Source organism: Cydia strobilella, chromosome Z, assembly GCF_947568885.1.
Source record: "Cydia strobilella chromosome Z, ilCydStro3.1, whole genome shotgun sequence".
NCBI classification, from domain to species: Eukaryota; Metazoa; Arthropoda; class Insecta; order Lepidoptera; family Tortricidae; genus Cydia; species Cydia strobilella.
This window is the reverse complement of record NC_086068.1, coordinates 40,201,313-40,222,855: the sequence shown is the minus strand read 5'-3', so window position 1 is coordinate 40,222,855 and position 21,543 is coordinate 40,201,313. Positions and strand designations below refer to the sequence as shown.

The window sequence follows — 21,543 nt, the reverse complement described above, 5'->3', positions numbered from 1 at the left end:
CTTTGGTATAGACGAAATTTCACCATCGCTAGTTAAAAAATGTGCCAACGAACTTATCCTACCCCTGACATTTTTAATCAATCAATCCTTCTCAACAGGAAAATTCCCCGACGCCTTGAAAATAGCGATTGTTAAACCAGTTCCAAAATCGGGAGACTTGACGGCCCATCGCTCTGTTGCCGACGATTTCAAAAATCTTTAAAATGGTAATGGCTAAACGCCTATCAGCTTTCTGTGATAAATACGAAATATTCGACGATAGTCAATTTGGTTTCAGGAAGAAAAGGTGTACAATATTAACTATTAATAAAGTTATGCATGAAATTATTGGCGTTATTGACAGTAATAGATATGCATTTGGGCTTTTACTTGATATGAGCAAAGCCTATGACCGAGTACAACATAATATTCTCCTAAATAAATTGTATGGCATAGGAATCCGTGGAACAGCTCATGACTGGTTCAAATCATACTTGACAAACAGAATACAGTACGTAGAAATAGAATATTTTAACAAAACAACTAACTCTTTTAAAAACATTTTCACAAAAAAGACAAATCACAGGTTCTATTCCTCAGGGCAGTTATAGGTAAACAAACCAAAAGTATATAGCTAAGATACGCGAGCTGCCGCAGCCCGCGATACCTTCATACTCATACGCGCCCTGGCCGCCGGGCCCGGCGCCCCCTTCGGGTTTAGTCAACGACACCTCCTCGTAACTCATGAGGCCCTGGTACTTGCTCCTTGCTAAATTCAATTTTAAGAATTTTTTTCTCGATTTTGGCCACCGTAGCCTATGGAGACTAACAAGCAACGCTAAGCGGTTTTCGTAGGGTATGGATGTTGCTATATGAAGGGTGTCACATGCGCGTTTCTGACTTATGAAGCAATTGTTTCTACTACAGCATAAAATAAAATGTTTTTGTTGGCCAACCAATCACAAAGCAGATGCGACGCAGCAGCGTGTTCAAGTAGGCTAATTTGCATTGAATCGAGTCTCCTTAAACAAGAAATATTTTTCCCCTCACTAGCTCGGAAAGCCGTCTTTTATCCTTTAAAACAAGCGGGGGGAAACGCATTTTATCCACTAGTGGGGAAAGTAATTTGACCTTGGATGGAGCGTGTTTAAGTAGCTTTTGACAGATAACAAAACGTAAAACGCTCATAATAATGGTTCGTTCGATATTAATTATCATTAAATAAATGGTTTGAGAATTTAAAAAAAAATACCAAATTTAGCTTTATTTAATGATTTTAGGTCATAAACCTTAAATTCCATAAGAAACATTTGTTTTTTTAAATGATGTTGAATGTAATTCTGAACGCACAAGGTGAGTCGATGCAATTTCAAAACGCATAGTCAGAAATGTCAACATTGTCAACAAAAAATTTCTCGCCGACTCCGATACGTAAAAATACACAACTCTCAGAGTTTTCTGTTATAATATCGTATTGCCGTAAAAAAATTAGTGATTCCAGTGATGACGATGATCTAACGCCTGTGGATGTTGCACTTTCCTCGCTATAGTGAGGGGAAAAGTTTTGTGTTACTCACGGGTGCAAATGTATTTTACTTCTCGTGTGTTGAAACCACTCGCTACGCTCAGGATTTTATTTATTATAGAACCCTCTCACTTGCTCGTCTTTCAATTCCACACTCGCGGGTAAAATACAACTTTGCACCCTTGTATAACAAATAACTATTAATTAAAAGGGAAGAAAACTCATTTCAGCATTTTTCAAAATTCATCCCCCAAGGTGGTAAAAAAGAGGTTTAAACTTTGTATGGAGATCAAACCTTTTTTGAGTACAGGACTTCAGTCTTTATAAAGGCATATTATTAGAATCATAGAGTAACTTATACTAGAGCGGTACTGTAATAGTAAATTTTTCAATCCCAGTAAATTCACTGCCATCTGTCGACACACTTTAAAACTAAAAATGAAGATTTATAAAAATACGATAAAATGTATTTAAATATGGATAAATGTTTTTTTTTTATTTGCATTAATTATTTTTATGATTTTGACCCATGTTTTTTCACTGATATGCGTTAAAATTGTTAAATAACAAACGAAACCGTCAACGCCATCTATACGACAGTAGGCCAAAGCTAGTAGCGCCCTCTGAACGACAATCAAATTTTCTTGATTTTCGAGGCACGTTTTTTCCTTAGACTGTATCCATCTATTACAGAGTTATATCTATCTTTGTTAGAATACAAGAAAAGTAATTTAAGCGTTTTTAAATATTCATCCCCTAAAGGGGTTAAAAAGGGGTTGATAGTTTGAATCCATTAGAAACGCTTTGAAACTTCTTTGAAAGGCATTGTATAATACTGTCTATGGTATAATATTACAAAAAAAGTTATTTCAACGTTCTTAATAATTCAACCCAAATTCAAAGAGGTTTAAGAAGGATGTAAGTTTATATGTGATTCAAGTTTTCGTTTAAGCTAGGAACATAAAACTTGGTAAAAGGGCATTATATTAAAATAGACGAAAACTGATTGATAGTTCTGTTTGCATCGGGAGCGAACATTTTTTTTAAATAGTGGACTTGAAAATCTAAGTGATGAGAGGGATTATATCGAGAACAATTATTTTCAGTTAGGGGCGTAAAACTTCGTAGTTTGTGAAAGACAAATTTCATGTGTTGTATAATTATTAAAAAATGATTAACCGTCCCTACTGATATCTTTTGCTGCATAATGTTCTATGCTCATGTAAAATATATAACCACCAAAATACAAATCTACGCGTACGAAGTCGCGGGCAACAGCTAGTTCAGTTTATACGTTTTTAGGCATCGGAGTTTCTATCGCTCGGTAAAACGTTAGCATGCTATGGAGTCGACAGTAGCAATAAAATTCAACTCATATTCATACTCTGTTCATTTCTTTAATTAGTGATTTTAATTTCAAATTTCTTGTGCCGAAATTCAATTCATACATTTTATATTAAATCATACCGCGAATTCAAGCAAATTACTCGTATAACAGGTTAAGCGTTTAAGCCTTTTTGGCCTATAAGGCAGATAGTAGGAGATCTTAGGTCCACCACCTTGCATTTTTGAGACAAAGCAAACCGTTTGGAACAGTTGTTTCTGGGGGTGATCTGAGCTGATTTATCCCGGTTGCCACGAGGTCCCCCAGCAGGTGGGCAGGGGAGGGGCAGGAGGAGTGTCTCCGGCGCGCCTCATTCTAAGCTTTATATCTGCATACATCTAGCAAATATATCAAGTTTGGTGTCTTTTTCGTATAATTCGAGGATGAAGAATTCATTTCTGTGACTAAATTTTCACTCACACTTACAAAAAATACGAGAAATTCAAAATTCAAAAAATTTATTTACGTTTTTTTTTACAGAATTAAAACTATGGCGATTTGCTCTAGAAAAAAATACCTGTTAATAGTCCAGTTATCCTACTATATAAAATAGTAAACTTGTCAAACATTTTTATTTTATAACTGTTAAAAAAAATGTTTTGTGTCGCGCGGCGTACCCGCGTTGCAAGAGCGGTATGCAGCTTTTAGCATTTTTAAGTATGTTTAGATGATTTCTGATAGGTTGTTATTCTTCTGTTTGTAAATATAACTTACTAAATAAAGATGTTGGGAAAACTTTACTATGAACTAGCTTTTGCGCGCGACTTCGTCTGCGTGGAGTTAGTAATTTGGGTAGCTTATTTTTTATCCAATATGCTTTTTATCGATTTCCCATACAAACTTCCACCCCCCCCCCCTTTCATCCCCCTAAAAGGATAATTTCTGAGATAAAAACTACCCTGTCCTTCCCCGGGACTCAAACTATCTCTATATCAAATTTCAACTAAATCGGTCCAGCGGTTTAAGCGTGAAGAGGTAACTGACAGACACACTTTCACACTAGCTTTTGCCCGCGACTTCGTCTGCGTGGAATAAGTAATTTGGGGAGCTTATTTTTATCCAATCTCCTTTTTATTGATTCCCCATATAAACTTCCACCCCCCTTTTCACCCCCTTAAGGGGTGAGTTCTGATATAAAAACTATCCTATGTCCATCCCCGAGACTCAAACTATCTCAACACCAAATTTCAAGTAAATCGGTTCAGCAGCGGTTTAAGCGTGAAGAGGTAACAGACAGACAGACAGACATACTTTCGCATTGAAAATATTAGGATGGACTACTGCTTCGTGTAATATATTTTTTTTATTTAATAATAGGGAATATTACGCGAAACTCGGCGTAGGTGGCGCCACTATCACAATCTGAGGGTCTATCGCGAAACAACAAAATCGAACTTTCGTTATCTAACATCTCTGTCACTCTTGCGTATTCGAGCGATAAAGAGGCAGCTAGATAACGAAATTTCGGATTCGAGTTTTCCGGTAGGTCCCCTGAAAACTTGTCAAAAACCTGTTAAAGGTACAGTATGAATAAGTTACTCTACGGTGCACTAAAAAAGCTAGTGCTGCACTCTGGTGGCAGAACATTGCAGTAATATCCCCTATTCCTCGTCCTTTGGAAATCTGAAATAAAAAGTTGAGTTTTGTAAGATAGGTAAACCAACAGTATTAATAAAAGGAACATTCATCAATGATCATTAATGTCTTTAAAAGGGTAAAAACGGGACCCTATTACTAATACTTCGCTGTCCGTCTGTCTGTCACCAGGCTGTATCTCATGAACAGTGATAGCTAGACAGTTGAAATTTTCACAGATGATGTATTTCTGTTGCCGCTATAACAACAAATACTAAAAAGTACGGTCCCCTTGGTGCGGGCGTCCGATCCGCACTTGACCGGTTTTTAGTATTAAACTATAGTCTGGCAAACACAATCTGTCAGTAAGTAAGAACAAAGAAAACTATAGGTACAGTCGAAGGCAAAAATATCGATCCAGACAAATGGCTTAAAAATATGTAAACACGATTTTATTGTCTGAGCGTACACATATTTTTGAGACTTTGGGAATGTATATATATTTATGCCCTTGACTGTACTCATCAATTAAAATGAGACAGTCCTGGGCCAAACTATAAGAAAGCTGTAAATGTCGATAGGTTATTGATCTGAGGTCGATACATCACTATGCCAAAAATATAACCTTTCATACTTAGCAGAAAAGTTCGAAAATATATGCAAAAATCTATATAGACTTGAATGCAAGTAATAATTACATAAACAACATATCGACTTCTATGTTTAGGGTCAGGTCCTATAAATTAATTACTTCAAAATAGAACCCTCAGAATAATGACTAAAGCAAAGAAGCCGGGCAAAAATAAAAGCTTGGTAAAAGATATCGTATTCACATCACGCTATTACTTTTTGTCTATGAGTGAGTGAGACAACAATCCGCAAGTTCTTTCGTTTTTTTCAGTATTGTCATAAGATGAGCTGAGCGAAATGTATGTATGTATGTATGTATGTATGTATAAACTCTTTATTGTACAAAGACATAGAACACAAATATGGCACAGAAATAGGCAGTACAAAGGCGAACTTATCCCTTTAAGGGATTTCTTCCAGTTAACCTTTGAGTAGATGAGAATTGATGAAGAACGGTAGACAAATATAGCACTGCGTACAATAGACTAGAGGAAAGTCAATAAATTTATAAAAGAGGGCGAAAATAAATAAAATAAGATAAAAATTTGAAGTAACAGTATAACAAATATATATAATACCTACGTTTTATAAAATAAATATACATCCATAGTCACAAACAGTTAATTCTGGTCCGATAGCCACAGTTTCCTTAACTGCCCCTTAAGCGATGCAACGGACCGCGATTTCCTTAAGGAGGGAGACAACTCATTCCAAAGCTGAACCGCTCGTACCGCAAAAGATTTACCATATGCACTAGATTTGTGATGAGGTGTTGCCAGTGCAAGATTTGCACTCGATCGAAGGCGATGGCCACTACCATCTGCCATAAATTTGAATTTTTGTGAGAGATAGACAGGAGAAGAAGGAATAAAAAGAACATTAAAAAGAAGAGAAAGAATATGCAGATCCCTGCGACGGCGGATGGGAAGCCATTTAAGTTGATTACGAAATAGGGAAACATGATCGTATTTCCTTAGACCGAATACAAATCTTATGCACATATTCTGCAGACGTTCAAGCTTGTCAAGCAGTTCCTGTCTCAGATCGAGAAACGCAATATCGGCGTAATCGAGAAGCGGAAGTAGAAGAGACTGAGCCAACATAATTTTCGTCGGAAGCGGGAGGAAATTCTGCAGGCGCCTCAGGGAATGGAGAGAAGCAAAAATGTCAAATGGTCCTATTTGGTTCTATAATATAATCCAGCCAAATAAAATATATGTTCGTTATTTCACAGGTACGTGTCAACTGTAACAACTTGACATAGTCGTATTATTTTAGTTGAAATATTTCGGGAATTTCAGCGGTCATCTTGGTTTATTTTAATTATATTGTTGCTATTCCTGAAAGATTGTTGGAAAACGTGCTGAGTTTTTATTTGTAATGGTTTGAAGTTCCCTTTGTGATAATGTCTTGTGTGATCGAGGGCTGTAAATAGCATACAGGAAGAAAAGAAAATACGCACGAACCGATAACCTTTAATCGGTGAGTTTTGTTCAATTTTGAAGTAATTAATTTATAGGACCTGACCCTAAACATAGAAGTCGATATGTTGTTTATGTAATTATTACTTGCATTCAAGTCTATATAGATTTTTGCATATATTTTCGAACTTTTCTGCTAAGTATGAAAGGTTATATTTTTGGCATAGTGATGTATCGACCTCAAATCAATAACCTATCGACATTTACAGCTTTCTTATAGTTTGGCCCAGGACTGTCTCATTTTAATTGATGAGTACAGTCAAGGGCATAAATATATATACATTCCCAAAGTCTCAAAGATATGTGTACGCTCAGACAATAAAATCGTGTTCACATATTTTTAAGCCATTTGTCTGGATCGATATTTTTGCCTTCGACTGTACCTATAGTTTTCTTTGTTCTTACTTACTGACAGATTGTGTTTGCCAGACTATAGTTTAATACTAAAAACCGGTCAAGTGCGGATCGGACGCGCGCACCAAGGGGACCGTACTTTTTAGTATTTGTTGTTATAGCGGCAACAGAAATACATCATCTGTGAAAATTTCAACTGTCTAGCTATCACTGTTCATGAGATACAGCCTGGTGACAGACAGACGGACAGCGAAGTATTAGTAATAGGGTCCCGTTTTTACCCTTTTGAAGACATTAATGATCATTGATGAATGTTCCTTTTATTAATATTGTTGGTTTACCTATCTCACAAAACTCAACTTTTTATTTCAGATTTCCAAAGAACGAGGAATAGGGGATATTACTGCAATGTTCTGCCACCAGAGTGCAGCACTAGCTTTTTTAGTGCACCGTAGAGTAACTTATTCATACTGTACCTTTAACAGGTTTTTGACAAGTTTACTTAGTCTTTTAGCATTAGAAAAAACGGTAAACCATTTCCACGTGTCTTTTTATTGACAAGTTTTTTTATAAATGTAGCAATATTTTACTTATGAAAGCAAAAGTATATAAATGATCGTACATTATATTTCTTGTGACTTATTTTCAAAGTGTTTTTCGATAAAACGACACGTTAAGATCGCTCGCCTTCTTTCTAATGATAAAAAAACGAGAGGTATAGTTAGACGGTTCTGAGTGGTAGACTGCAAATGAGATAAAAGCTATATTAGGTACATGCATTAATCCTCATATCAGGCGGCTCTTTGATTCCAAGGATTGCATAATTTTTATACTTTTTAATGATTTTTAGAATATGAAAATTATAAAAAGTATAAAAGTTATGCAATCCTTGTATTCCACGCATTTCATTTCAACGAGCCGCCTGCTACAGGTTTCTTGAAGATGCCGCGTTTTTTCAGGTTCAACTTTCATTAGCCAGACTATTATCAATTTGCCAATTTCGTGATTATTCTTTTACACGGCACATAAACTTATGCATAATTTATCGATATAAAAAGTCGACACAGTTACATCCCTAGCAAATTATCAAACTTATGACACCGTACGTAAATGAGAAATAACAAGCATATATGGATATAAGGAAGTAAAGTACGGGTATACATATTTGCGAAGCATTTTTGCCCGACTTCTATGCTTTAGTCATTATTCTGAGATAAATTATTCCGAACGATTACGTAAGCTGTCAGTCTGGCTAATATCCGAATTCCGAACGCTCCCTTATAGTTCAATACAATTTTTTTTTTCATGACCATGGATACAAGTCCTTCAGTCTTCAGTCGATCCAAAGAGTATATAAATAACCAATATCTGTCAAATTTGCAAAGCAATGAGAATGCGTTGCAATAACCAAATAACTATCGAAGTCTTGGTTTAAGTTGAGATAAAATAACAATTGTTAGATAAAAAGTGTATTTTTAAAGAATTATGGTTTAATGACTGATAATTACTTCGATCGGGACAGACGGTCTTAATAAATTCATGAACTTATCGATGTTATTATCAATATCACGTTAGTGGTTCGCGAACTTGATTATTACTGTTTACGCAATGGAGTACGACAATGACGAGAATACTTGGCAGCGACCCTCCGCGCAGAAGGTGGACCGGTCGAAGTGCAATCAGATCCCAAAGCGGTCGACCACGGTGGCCGTGGTGGTACTGGGGCTGGCCGTGATGAGCTGCCTACTCGGCTACTGCGTGCTGAGCGAGACGCTGCCCTACGAGTCGAGGACTTTACGACTTGTCATTATTGTAAGAAATATTCATATTTTATTTGAAATGTTATCAGGTACCTAATCATCTCTGTCACTAGGGTTTTGATTAAAAATCTGGAAATATGTAGCAATTAAATATATATATGTATTCATATGTATAATTCAGTCGTTTATTTAATTATTAATAAAATTACATATACACGGTGTTTCAAGACCCACTGAAAACCTAAAAACAGTTTGTTCAGAATCAATAGGAGAATCGATTGCCCTATATTTTAATGGGGGTAATTTTTTTATTATTTTTACATGCTCAGTCTACAAGTTTGTAATGCAACAATATCAATAACTAGCATTTGACATGTTATTTGTCAATGAGCAACACCCTTAGCTGGCTATTGGTAAACCTTATCTTGTTGCAGTAAGGTATGCAAATGGTCAGTTAACAGTGTTTACGATGGTAACTAGCAATTGTTTGATGTCACTAAAATGATGAAGTATCTTGTGTAGAATAACTAGTCGAATAAAATTGTTAAGAAAAATAAACAACAAATATTTTTTTAAATATTTATCGGATTAAAGAATAAATACTCAAGATGCGTTTAAAATAAAAAAAATCTGTTGGGGTGTCTCAGGTTTTAAGTGGCTCAAGTAACACTGTATACACAATATTGTATAAAACTTGTATGCCTATTGAAATGTTGTTAAAAGTTATGTTTGATAAATGATGTTACTTTACAGTTTTTTCGCCATGGAGCTAGGACCCCAAATACAAGTTATAAGAGTGATCCTTTCAAATCATACCAATGGCCAGAAGGCTTGGGCGGTCTGACCAATGTAAGCATCACATATCCTCCTTAGGCCCAATACAAGGTCCTACCTATAGTACTTCTTCAGTTCAATGACATTTAAAGCATATTCAATTGGAACAGTCGAATTTGCAGTTTTGTTTAATTTTCAAACAACGCAAAATCAACTCTATTTTGGATTTTTTTTGTATGGCTGGACCTTAGGAGGCTATATTATGTAATGTACATTACAATCTTAATAAATCAGTTAATTGCAACATAACTTTAATAGTAGTGATTTTCTTGGCTAGAATACTAGGTAAATACTTTTTGCAGACTGGGAAACTTCAATTGTATGAGTTGGGAAAGAAGTACCGCAGTTATTATGCAAATTTTATTGATGAAGAATACTATGAAAAGGATGTGCAAGTGCGAAGCAGTGACAAGTCTCGGTGTCTGATGAGTGCTGCTACGTTCCTGGCCGGCCTGTACCCTCCAGCAGAGCGACAAATCTGGAACCCCGAGCTGCTGTGGCAACCTATCCCCATTCACTCCTTACCAAGACACTTAGATAATGTAAGGGATTCTAATTCAACCTTAATCAGTTTAATCACACTGTTATCTGTATTTTTAATGGTTGATGATTTATTTCTCTTTCAGATTGTTGCTAGTACTAAACCTTGCAAAGTTTGGAAAGATATGTATGAAGAATTACTTGAGAAATCTAATAAAGATGCAAAATACACTAAGCTTTTTGAATACTTGAGCAATCACACAGCCCAGGATATGCACAGTGTGTTGGAAGTTGATTTCCTGTATAGCACCTTCCTGTCACAGCAAGAGGCGGGGCTCAAGATTCCTGAGTGGACTAAAAATTATTTCCCAAATCAAATGAGGTCTGCATTCATGCATAGTCTGGCCCTGCTGTCCCATAACCACACTTTACAGAGATTCAAAGTAGGTAAGCAACCATAATCATTAATCACTAAGCTATATCTTAGTTTGTTTTCATTTTACATTGAGGTTACATTTTACCAAAGATAGATATAACTCCGTAATAGATAGACAGTCTAAGGAAAAAACGTGCCTCGAAAATCAAGAAAATTTGATTCTCGTTCAGAGGGCGCTACTAGTTTTGGCCTACAGTCGTATAGGTGGCGTTGACGGTTTCGTTTGTTATTTAACAATTTTAACGCATATCAGTGAAAGAACATGGGTCAAAATCATAAAAATAATTAATGCAAATAAAAAAAATCATTTATCTATATTTAAATACATTCTATCGTATTTTTATAAATCTTCATTTTTAGTTTTAATAATAAGTGAACTTACTGGGGTTACAAAATTTACTATGACCAAAGATAGATATAACTCCGTAATAGATGGATACAGTCTAAGGAAAAAACGTGCCTCGAAAATCACGAAAATTTGATTCTCGATCAGATGGCGCCACTAGTTTTGGCCTACACTCGTATAGAGGGCGTTGACTGTTTCGTTTGTTATGTATAATTTTAACGCATACCAGTGAAAGAACATGGGTCAAAATCATATAAAAATAATTAATGCAAATAAAAAAATCATTTATCCATATTTAAATACATTTTATCGTATTTTTATAAATATTTATTTTTAGTTTTAAAGTGTGTCGACAGATGGCAGTGAATTTACTGGGGTTACAAAATTTACTATGACAGTACCGCTCTACCTATAGTATAAGTTATAGGCTATGACAGTACCGCCATAGAGTAACTTATACTAGAGCGGTACTGTCATAGTAAATTTTGTAACCCCAGTAAATTCACTGCCATCTGTCGACACACTTTAAAACTAAAAATGAAGATTTATAAAAATACGATAAAATGTATTTAGATATGGATAAATGATTTTTTTTATTTGCATTAATTATTTTTATAATTTTGACCCATGTTCTTTCACTGGTATGCGGTAAAATTATAAATAACAAACGAAACAGTCAACGCCCTCTATACGAGAGTAGGCCAAAACTAGTGGCGCCATCTGATCGAGAATCAAATTTTCGTGATTTTCGAGGCACGTTTTTTCCTTAGACTGTATCCATCTATTACGGAGTTATATCTATCTTTGGTACCGCTCTAGTATAAGTTACTCTATGATTTTACATACAGTATGATATAACTTAATTACTGTTACATAGTATCTTGAATATGTAGTATTATAAATTACTTGGTTTTAACTCAATTGTATATTTAATGTGTGTGTAAAACAGCTGTAAAAACCTATGTAAAAAAACCGGCCAAGTGCGAATCGGACTCGCGCACCGAGCGTTCCGTACATTACATAATTTTTACAATGTATTTTTTATGTGAAACGTGAGTGAAAGGTAAATTGCGGTTACGATTTATGACGTATTAAAAAAAACTACTTACCCAAACCAATTTTCGGTGGAAGCTTGCATGGTGATGTACATCATATATTTTTTTCTACTCGTGGAGTATAATCTGTGTATTACAACTTCACATGCAACACTACAACCTTACTCTTTTCAACGTTGGATAGTCTATGGCACTTCCGACTCAAGCATAAGAATTTTATCGATACGGTTTAGTCAATTATAAAAATTTTGAAAATGGAACTTCATACATTTCGATTAAATATTTCTTGTTAAGGAGACTAGATTCAATGCAAATTAGCCTACTTAAACACGCTGCTGCGTCGCATCTGCTATTTTATGTTGTAGTAGAAACAATTGCTTCATAAGTCAGAAACGCGCATGTGACACCCTTCATATAGCAACATCCATACCCTACGAAAACCGCTTAGCGTTGCTTGTTAGTCTCCATAGGCTACGGTGGCCAAAATCGAGAAAAAAACTGTCTTAAAATTTAATTTTGCGCGGAGCAGGAACCAGGGCCTCATGAGTTACGAGGAGGTCTGGTGTCGTCGACCACCCCGCCGGGGCGCGTACGAGTATGAAGGTATCGCGGGCTGCGGCAGCTCGCGTATCTTAGCTGTATACTTTTGGTTTTGTTTTGGTTTGGTGGTATGATTCTACTAGTTGAAAGTATTATTTTTTGTCTCGTAGAAAAAGTATTGTATACAATAGTGATATAATCAAGCTTTTCAATCTCGTACCTTAGTTAAGCAACTCAGCAAGCTTCGTTGCTTAAACACGGTACTCGACTGAAAAGCTCTCTATTATATCACGATTGTATAAAATACTATTCATAGAAGGAGGAGGTTCTGTATTTGGTTGTGGCTATTTTTATTTTTTATGTATGTTCACCGATTACTCCGAGACCTGTGGTCCGATTTGAGTAATTCTGTTTTTGTTCGAAAGGAGCTACTTCCAAGTTGGTCCCGTATTAATCTGGTTCTGATCTGCTGATGGGATCCCTGAGGAATTGAGGGAACTCCTCAATTTTTAAAGGCACATGTATGGTGATTTGGGTGTTTTCATAAGCAACTTGAGCATTTTCTCTCGAAAACTACCAATTTGATGAAGTGGACCTGATGATGATGATTGTTTTGATGATAGTGATAATGATTTTTTTAATGTAGGATGTTCAGCGATTACTCCGGGACCCGTGGTCCGACTTGAACAATTATTTTTTTGCTTGAAAGGAACTACCTCCAAGGTGGTCCCACATTAATCTGGTGCTGTTCTGATGATGGAATCCATGAGGAATTGAGGGAACTCCTCAATTTTTAAAGGCACATGTATGGTGATTTGGGTGTTTTCATAAGCAACTTGAGCATTTTCTCTCGAAAACCACTGAAGTGGAGCTGATGATGATGATTGTTTTGATGATAATGATTTCAGCGATTACTCTGACACCCATGATCCGATTTGAGTAATTCTTTTTATGTTTGAAAGAAGTTACCTCCAAGGTGTTTTCGTAACATTTTTGATTTTGATCTGATGATGGAATCCGTGAGGAATTGAGGGAACTCCTCAATTTTTAAAGGCACGTGTATGGTGATTTCGGTGTTTTCTAAAGTAACTCAAGCATTTCCTCCCAAAAGCCACTAATTTGAAATAGTGCAACTGTAGCCTAACCACGAGTTTGACACTAAATATTCGCTAGCGTCTTCATAACTTACTTTGTACAGTAATATGCCAGTACGAGCGAGACGCATAAACAGTAAGTTACGCACACGATAGCGAATATATCAATGTCAAACTCGTGGTAAGGCTACTGATGATGAAGACCACGAACGAAATGTGGAACTTCCCTCGTATGTGTATGATTTTTGATGTAGGTAGTGTTGGAAACAACCAAAGAGACTGAGAGGTAAGGGGTAGGTGTGAGAGTGAGAGGTGAAGGTAGCGGGTATTAGTGTTTGGGGGGTTTGAGGTTGGGGGTTGTGGGGAGGCGAGTTGATGGGTCGGGGACTGAGGGATTGGGAGTTAAGGGATTGGGGGTTAGGGTTAGGAGTTAAGGGGTCTGGGGTTAGGGGTCGGGGAATGGCGGTTGAAGGGTTGGTGGTTTAGGGTCGAGGGGTTCAGTGATCAGGGGTTGATGTGCTGTGAGGTTGAGTGATCGGGGGGTTTGAGGGATTGGGTCAGTGGCGGGGCGGAGAATGGATTTAGTTACAGGAATGATTTCCCAGACGGTCTCGAGGAAAATTCTGATTATTTAATAAAGTTTGCGAAATTAGAGTTAAACATGATTATGTTTTTCATTCATGCGTCACGCTCTTAACAATGTCTTAAAACTTAAAATGGAAAAATAAAAACTTTAAAAAAAAGATAAACGGACTTCAAAAAGGATGAAATTAAATATTATCCTCTTTAGGGTTCTGTGTTTAAGTATATGCGTTACCAACTCATATGTTTAAAGTCGGTGCCAAGCCAAGTAGTAACAATACCAGTCAAAAATAATCAGCTTTATGTATATAAATCCCATTGAATTGAATTGAATTGAGCCTTTATTTCAGACAAGTGTTTTGTAAGTACATTTTGTTAGCATATATATATATATGTATATATATATATATCTAATTTCCATCTGTATGCCTTTTGTAGACAAAGGCCTCCCCTAACTCTTTCCATTTATCCCTATCTTCTGTTATTGTAGTCCAGCAACCTCCTGCTGCGCTCTTAATCTCATTATCCCATCTTCTTCTTGGCCTGCCATGCTTCCTCTTTTTGTCTCTAGTAAAGTTTCATTTCTTTTGCAGGACAAAGAGGTCGTGAGCGTCAGTGCTGGCTTCCCATAAGACCACACAATATCGGAGACTCGAATATATGTACGCGTAGTATACGGATAATGCAGACTCAAAATCCGCATTCAATTTTATCACGTTAAGCGCGTAGATAAACTTTTTTAGTTTTGTCTTCGCGCTTTGTACGTGGGCCTTCCAGTCCACTCCGGAATCAATGAATACTCCTAGCAATTTAAATTCTGTGACTTCCTCTATCTGGGTGCTATTTATGTATAGGTTTAGCTTTAAAGGTTTTTTCTGCTTGGGTTTGAATTGTATTATTTTCTATTTCTTTATATTTACTTCAAGGTTGTGGTGTTCTAGCCATGTTGTAACTGTGTTGAAGATAGAAATAAGTTGGGAGTTAGATTCTGTGCTGTTTGTAGCGCTGAATAAGAGGGAGACGTCGTCGGCAAACATTACACAAGTCACATTAGGATCTAGAATTTTTGGCAAATCATTTATATATGCCAGAAATAGGGTACATGCTAAAATACTTCCTTGTGGCAAAGAACAGGTGGTGCGGCGTCTCTGTGAGGCAATATCAGTCACTTCTCGGGTTTCGTGATCGTAGTGGTCTATGTGTACATATTTTTCACGATTTGATAGGTATGATTTGAACCAGCTGTGTGTCGTACCTCGTATTCCCATTTCATACAACTTTGAGAGGAGTATTTCGTGGGACACTTTATCGTATGCTTTGGTCATATCGAGATGTAATCCAATGCTGTATTTCTTGTCATCAATGTGCTCTAAAAGTTTTCTAATGTATTTAAATATTGCTAAAGTTGTGGAGTGGTGTTTTCTGAATCCGTGCTGATTTTTGTCGAATATTTTATATTTTTCGAGAAAGTTATACACACGATTGGACATTGCTTTTTCGAAAAATTTTGAAATAGCCGGTAGTAATGCGATGGGACGGTATTGATTCGGATTTGTTGCCTTACCACCTGGTTTTAAAATTGGTTTAATTTAGAGATTTTCAGCTGGTCTGGGAATGTGCCGTTTTCGAACGACTGGTTTATTAATTGTGTTAAGGGCGAGGCTAATTCATTTGCGCACAGTTTTATTAATGCCGGCGGTAATTCGTCTGTACCGAAGCTCTTTTTGTTCTTAAGTTGTTTAATTAGTTTCAGTGTTTCGCATTCGGTGATTGGACTTAGAAATATGGAGTTAGTGACAGGTGAGGGCAGGACGGCCGAGTAGCGGCGCGGCGGGCGCGTCTATGCAACCTGCGCGTGCGGCGTCAAGCGGCGATGACTCACCCACTGATGCAAAGTGCTCGTTGATAACATCGGCTACTAGTTGGGGCGATTCTAAAATTTTATCGTCAATTTGTAAAGACATGTTTTTGTATCGTCGTTCGTTGTTCCTTCGCGTAATGTTATTTATTATGCTCCACATGGTTTTTGTTTTGTTATTCGTTTTTTTTTATTTGGTTAGCGTAATTTATTTTACTAGATTTTCTTATACATCTTTTCAGCATTTTTTCATATTTTTTATAGAAATCGTGAATAATCTCGTTTCTCGTTGTGTTAACGAAGATTTTTAGCTGTCTTTTATGTTTGCATGATATTTTTAAGCCTTTAGTTAGCCAAGTTTTAGTGTTTGACGACGTGTATAGTCTGATTCTTTTTTTAGGTATATGTGAGTTTAAGATGTTCTGCAGTTTATCACTAAATGACTGATAATTTTGGTTGATGTTGATGCCATCTAATATTATAGTACCCCAATCGACGTCTGCTAATGCCTGCCTAAAAGAAGACATATTTTGTCACTAAATATCCTACTTTCCTTGTGCCAGGGTTTCTGAAAGGTCTGCAAGGTATGGCTTTGGATTATAAATGTAACGCTTTTGTGATCCGATATGCCATGGTCCTTTATTTCGAGAACATATTCTTTCTAAATTAATTTTTAACAAGCAGAAACGTCTGCGATCGATGCTATTATAGCTATAGCGGTTAGCAAAATGAAACTGCACTTGATGCAGAAAGCAAGCCGCATTGCTCAGTGATACTAGGGACCAATCTGAATTATTTCATCCGAGGAAACACAAATTTCATCCACTAGAATTCAAGATGGCGGACCTTTTCCAAAATGGCGGCTGCAAAATTTAAAAAAATTGTAGACTAAACGGGTGCACCGATTTTAGTGATTGATATATCAATCAATTCGTATTGACACCTGTAATCGGAAAAATATATACCATTTAAGAAATTAAAGATGGCGACCGAATAATAATAGAACCGAATAAGCTGAATAACCTATCTTTAAAATTTATATCTTTGACTTTATGTCATCTACTTGGCTTAGGCCCGTAGCTGGCATTAACTACCAGCTTATGCTGAGATATAAAAAACCCCTGAAAATAATAATAAAATACTTTATTGCACACTACAAAATAAAGGTTACAGAGAATACATTGGAATTTAACGGCGTAGGTTACAACAGGCGGTCTTATCGCTAAACAGCGATCCCTTCCAGACAACCTTCAGATAGCGAAACGGCGAACATAGTTAAGTGTACGGGTGGCGCAAAAAAAAAATGAAATTAGCAAAATTTGTGAAAACAATTAAGACAAATATAATAAAATACATAAACTACAACTATCCAATAAATCATACACTACATAAATTAATACATACATTTTATATATAACTTATACCTATATATATATATATATATATATATATATATATATATATATATACGGGTATGTCGAGGTAGCCATAACAGTGAGTTTCATAGAGAGCACGGAAGGATTAAGACTTAGATAAATAATGTTCCTTTAAACGATTTTTAAATATAGAGAGGGATTTAGCACGTCTAATATCGATGGGCAGAGCATTCCACAACCGAACTGCGCGAAAACTGAAAGAATTGTTGTAGACCTTTGAAGAAGAAGGAGGTGGGAAAAGTAGAAGATTTTGAGAGCACCTGACAGAGTTAAGATATTTAAAACGGACTTTGAGATAGCAGGGAGTGTTTGGGAGAAACAGTACGGAAAAAAGAAGATGAAGAATATGAGAGTCGCGGCGGAAACGGATAGGCAACCACTTGAGCTGCGTACGATAGCTCGAGACGTGGTCAAATTTACGTAATCCGAAAATAAACCTAATGCAAACATTTTGAAGCCGCTCGAGTTTATTCAGTTAAGAAAATTAAGAAAATTATGTTTTTTTTTTCTTCATTTTTTTCCTTCTACTGGAAATAACAACTAAATGTTCTATAGTATGGTCACATATTCTTTCATTTAAATGAAACCTGATAATATTAGCTACAAAATAAAATAAAAAACTTGACAATCCGTTGAGTAGTTTTTTAACTATACGCATTACAAAAAGCGCGTAACTCCCGTCCGAAACGGCCCCCTTGCGTCAAAACTGAAAACTTTGATGATATTTCTTTATATTTAAAGGTAAAAAAGAAAATACTACATATTTACTTTATTTATTGAGCTTATGTAGAGATAAAGATTGACAGCGATGTAGTCCATAGAACTCAGACAGGCTGGATGAAATGGCGAGAACTCACAGGCGTCCTATGCGATAGAAAAATACCTCTGAAGGTGAAGGGTCATGTATACAAGACAGCAGTAAGACCAGCGATGCTGTATGGATCCGAGTGCTGGGCTACAAATGTATAAGCGCATGTTACGCTGGTCAGCGGGTGTCACCATGATGGACAAAATAAGAAACGTGTATATCCGGGGTAGTTTCAAAGTAGCGCCAATAACAGAAAAGCTGACGGAAAAACGTCTGAGGTGGTACGGTCATGTACAGAGGCGTCCAGTAGACTACATGGTTAAGGTAGCGCTCGATATTCCAACGACGAAGCGAGGAAGTGGAAGACCACCTACCACCTGGCTGACGACGGTTCAGCGAGACCTGAAAGAGCTTAATATAGACGCCGACATTGCACTCAATCGTGCAGAATGGAGGAAAAGAACAGGGAAGGCCGACCCCAAGTAAATGGGAACAAGGCCTAGCAGGATGATGATATGTAGAGATAAAGGTACCTTATGGCGGTTGGCGCTTAAGCTATTATTAACGCCGCTCCAATACTATCGCGGTGCTATGCGACGTAAGCGCCAGCCTCCATAAGGTTCCTTTTTCCGTGGAACGTCACAAATAATAAGCGGCAATACGTTTATTTATAGCTCAATAAAGTAAATATGTATTATTTTCTTTTTTTACCTTTAAATATAAAGAAATATCATCAAAGTTGTCAGTTTTGACGCGAGGGGGCCGTTTCGGACGGGTGTTACGCGCTTTTTGTAATGCGTATAGTTAAAAAACTACTTAACGGATTGTCAAGTTTTTTATTTTATTTTGTAGCTAATATTATTAGGTTTCATTTAAATGAAAGAATATGTGACCATACCATAGAACATTTAGTTGTTATTTTCAGTAGAATGAAAAAAAGAGGAAAAAAAAACATAATTTTCTGAATATTCGGCCGCCATCTTTAATTTCTTAAATGGTATTTTTTTTCCGATTACAGGTGTCAATACGAATTGATTGATATATCAATCACTAAAATCGGTGCACCCGTTTTGTGTCTACAATTTTTTTAAATTTTGCAGCCGCCATTTTGGAAAAGGTCCGCCATCTTGAATTCTAGTGGATGAAATTTGTGTTTCCTCGGATGAAATCATTCAGATTGGTCCCTAGTATCACTGGGCAAAGCGGCTTGCTTTCTGCATCAAGTGCAGCTTTCGATGCAAATATCGCCGTAACCGCTAGTACTAACTTAAGCTTAGAATAAATAGAAGTGTAACACTCTTACGGTAGATGTCGCTAGGGTCCCCTAGACCCATATAGTGGGAAGATTTGCTGACTATAGATGAGGTCTTGGTGGCTCAGTTGGCAGAGCGCTGGAGTATCGATCCAGAGGCCGTGAGTTCAAGTCTCAACCAAGGCAGTAATTTTTCCACTTAAATTTATTCTAAGCTTAATAGCATCGATCGCAGACGTTTCTGGTTGTTAAAAATCAATTTAGAATGGGTAGCACATCGTAACTGGTGAATTTCCAATATGACTTGGAACTCCGGTGGCCGTTTAAGAAGTGTAACACTCTTACGGTAGATGTCGCTAGGGTCCCCTAGACCCATATAGTGGGAAGATTTGCTGACTATGGATGAGGTCTTGGTAGCTCAGTTGGCAGAGCGCTGGAGTATCGATCCAGAGGCCGTGAGTTCAAGTCTCACCCAAGGCAGTAATTTTTCCACTTTTAAACATATTCTTTCTGGTTTGTAAATATGAGATCGATACAGGAGTTGGAACCGTTAACTTGCCTAGTTGAGTTTTTAACGATTTGAACTAGATTGTGACATAACATAGTATTATTGAGTTTCCTGGAGGTGCCAGAGAGGTTTAACATATTAATATTAAAATAACCTACGATAACAATTCGTTTTTTTGCTCTTTGAGTTGTAATTTACATAGTAATTTGTTCAAGCTATCAAAGAAGTCTTCTATTTCGCGATCGGGTCGGTAGATATTCATCAGGTTCATATTTTCACTAGGTATTTCTACCCCAGACAGAATACTCGAAAACACATTCAATTGACAGTTCCGCAATGTCCCTTTTTTCCACGAAAGGTATGCCTTTTTGTAGCAGAATAGCCACACCGCCTCCTTGATGTTGTTTACGGTAGAATGCCGCTGCGAACTCGTAGCCGTCAATTTTTACTAGGTTCATCTGATTTTCGGATATCCATGTTTCTGAGATGCATAGTGCTGGGAGTTTGTTTTTTAACAAAAATGTTTCGAACGTTGGGATTTTATTTTTGAGGCTTTGTACATTCTGCACGAAGATTTTAAAATCATTCACGAAAGGGCTGGTTCGAACATGCATCTTTTTGGTTTATAATCTAGATTGAGCTAGTGCATGTTTGTGTTTGTGATGCATCCTGTGTTTTTGTTGTTGGGGTGGTAGGGCGTTGCGTCTTGTCATGTAGGATCGAAAGATCTAAGCTTGTGGATGGTTGCTGTGAGGGTTGTAATTTTTGTGGCGTATTTACTGGTAGGACGTATTATTTTCCGTCTATAAAAAGTTTATTGTTTTCTTATCGCCGCATGTTTTCCTTCTTGGCGCGCTCTCACTAATGTCTCTCTAAGTAGTTTCCTTTCTTCCAGGGCCTTTCCATCTAGGAAATGTGACACTGCGAGACCTGTGTTTTTGAAACAGTGCGCGTTTTGGAGTATGTAATTTGCCATCCTTTTATTTGGAATTCTATACGAAGCGGGCGACGGTATCCATTACGACCTATTCGTGAGGCCCCTTCGATAAATCCGTTAATGCTTATATTTAGGATGTCGTAGAATATGTTGTCTAATCTTTGACATAACTCAGGTTCCTTTTCCGGGTGGTATTCATCCAAACCGTATAAAATTATGGTTTTTTGGTAGTATTGGTTGTCACTATTGCTACGATAAGTGTTTTCCCGGTTTATGGTTTTCATTTGATTTTTTAACTCATCTAACTCGGTCTGTAATCTCTGATTTGCTTGTCGTAAATGTCCTATTTTTGAGTTTATGTCGATTTCTTTTTTTAAAGCTTCCTGTTGTGTTGATATTGTGGTAATTTTCTGCGTAATGTCCTGTCTTAGTTCGGATATAATGTTATGTGTTTCGCTATGTACTATATTTTTGATCTCATCTAGTAGGGCTGCGTTGTTTCTTTGTAGCTTTGTATCTAAGAGTTGACTTATTTGGTCCAGTGAGAGTGGCTTGTTAATGTTTACAAGTTGGGTCATGGTGCTGTTTGCAGTGTTCTGGGTGATGTTACAATTTGTCGTGTTAGGTGAGTTTTCGTCCAAATTTAGTAGCTCGTCTACTGACATAGTTGTGTCGTTTAAATGCGACGG

At 36.8% G+C, this 21,543-nt stretch overlaps 2 protein-coding genes across 3 annotated transcripts in view; both read left to right on the top strand.

The window, feature by feature from the left end:
• LOC134754852 (serine/threonine-protein kinase polo) overlaps positions 1-21,543 on the top strand; it is a 466,060-nt gene that overhangs the window by 173,173 nt on the left and 271,344 nt on the right. The window lies entirely within an intron of this gene.
• The window catches only part of LOC134754891 (lysosomal acid phosphatase-like), a 48,222-nt gene continuing 34,935 nt past the window's right edge, over positions 8,257-21,543 (top strand). The window contains exons 1-4 of one of the 2 annotated variants that reach the window (XM_063691356.1): positions 8,257-8,740; positions 9,442-9,537; positions 9,825-10,064; positions 10,149-10,449. In XM_063691356.1, the coding sequence (XP_063547426.1) occupies positions 8,537-8,740; positions 9,442-9,537; positions 9,825-10,064; positions 10,149-10,449 (841 nt within the window). In that variant the 5' untranslated portion in view covers positions 8,257-8,536. The remainder of the gene's footprint in view (positions 8,741-9,441; positions 9,538-9,824; positions 10,065-10,148; positions 10,450-21,543) is intronic. The other variant, XM_063691355.1, reaches the window with a different exon arrangement.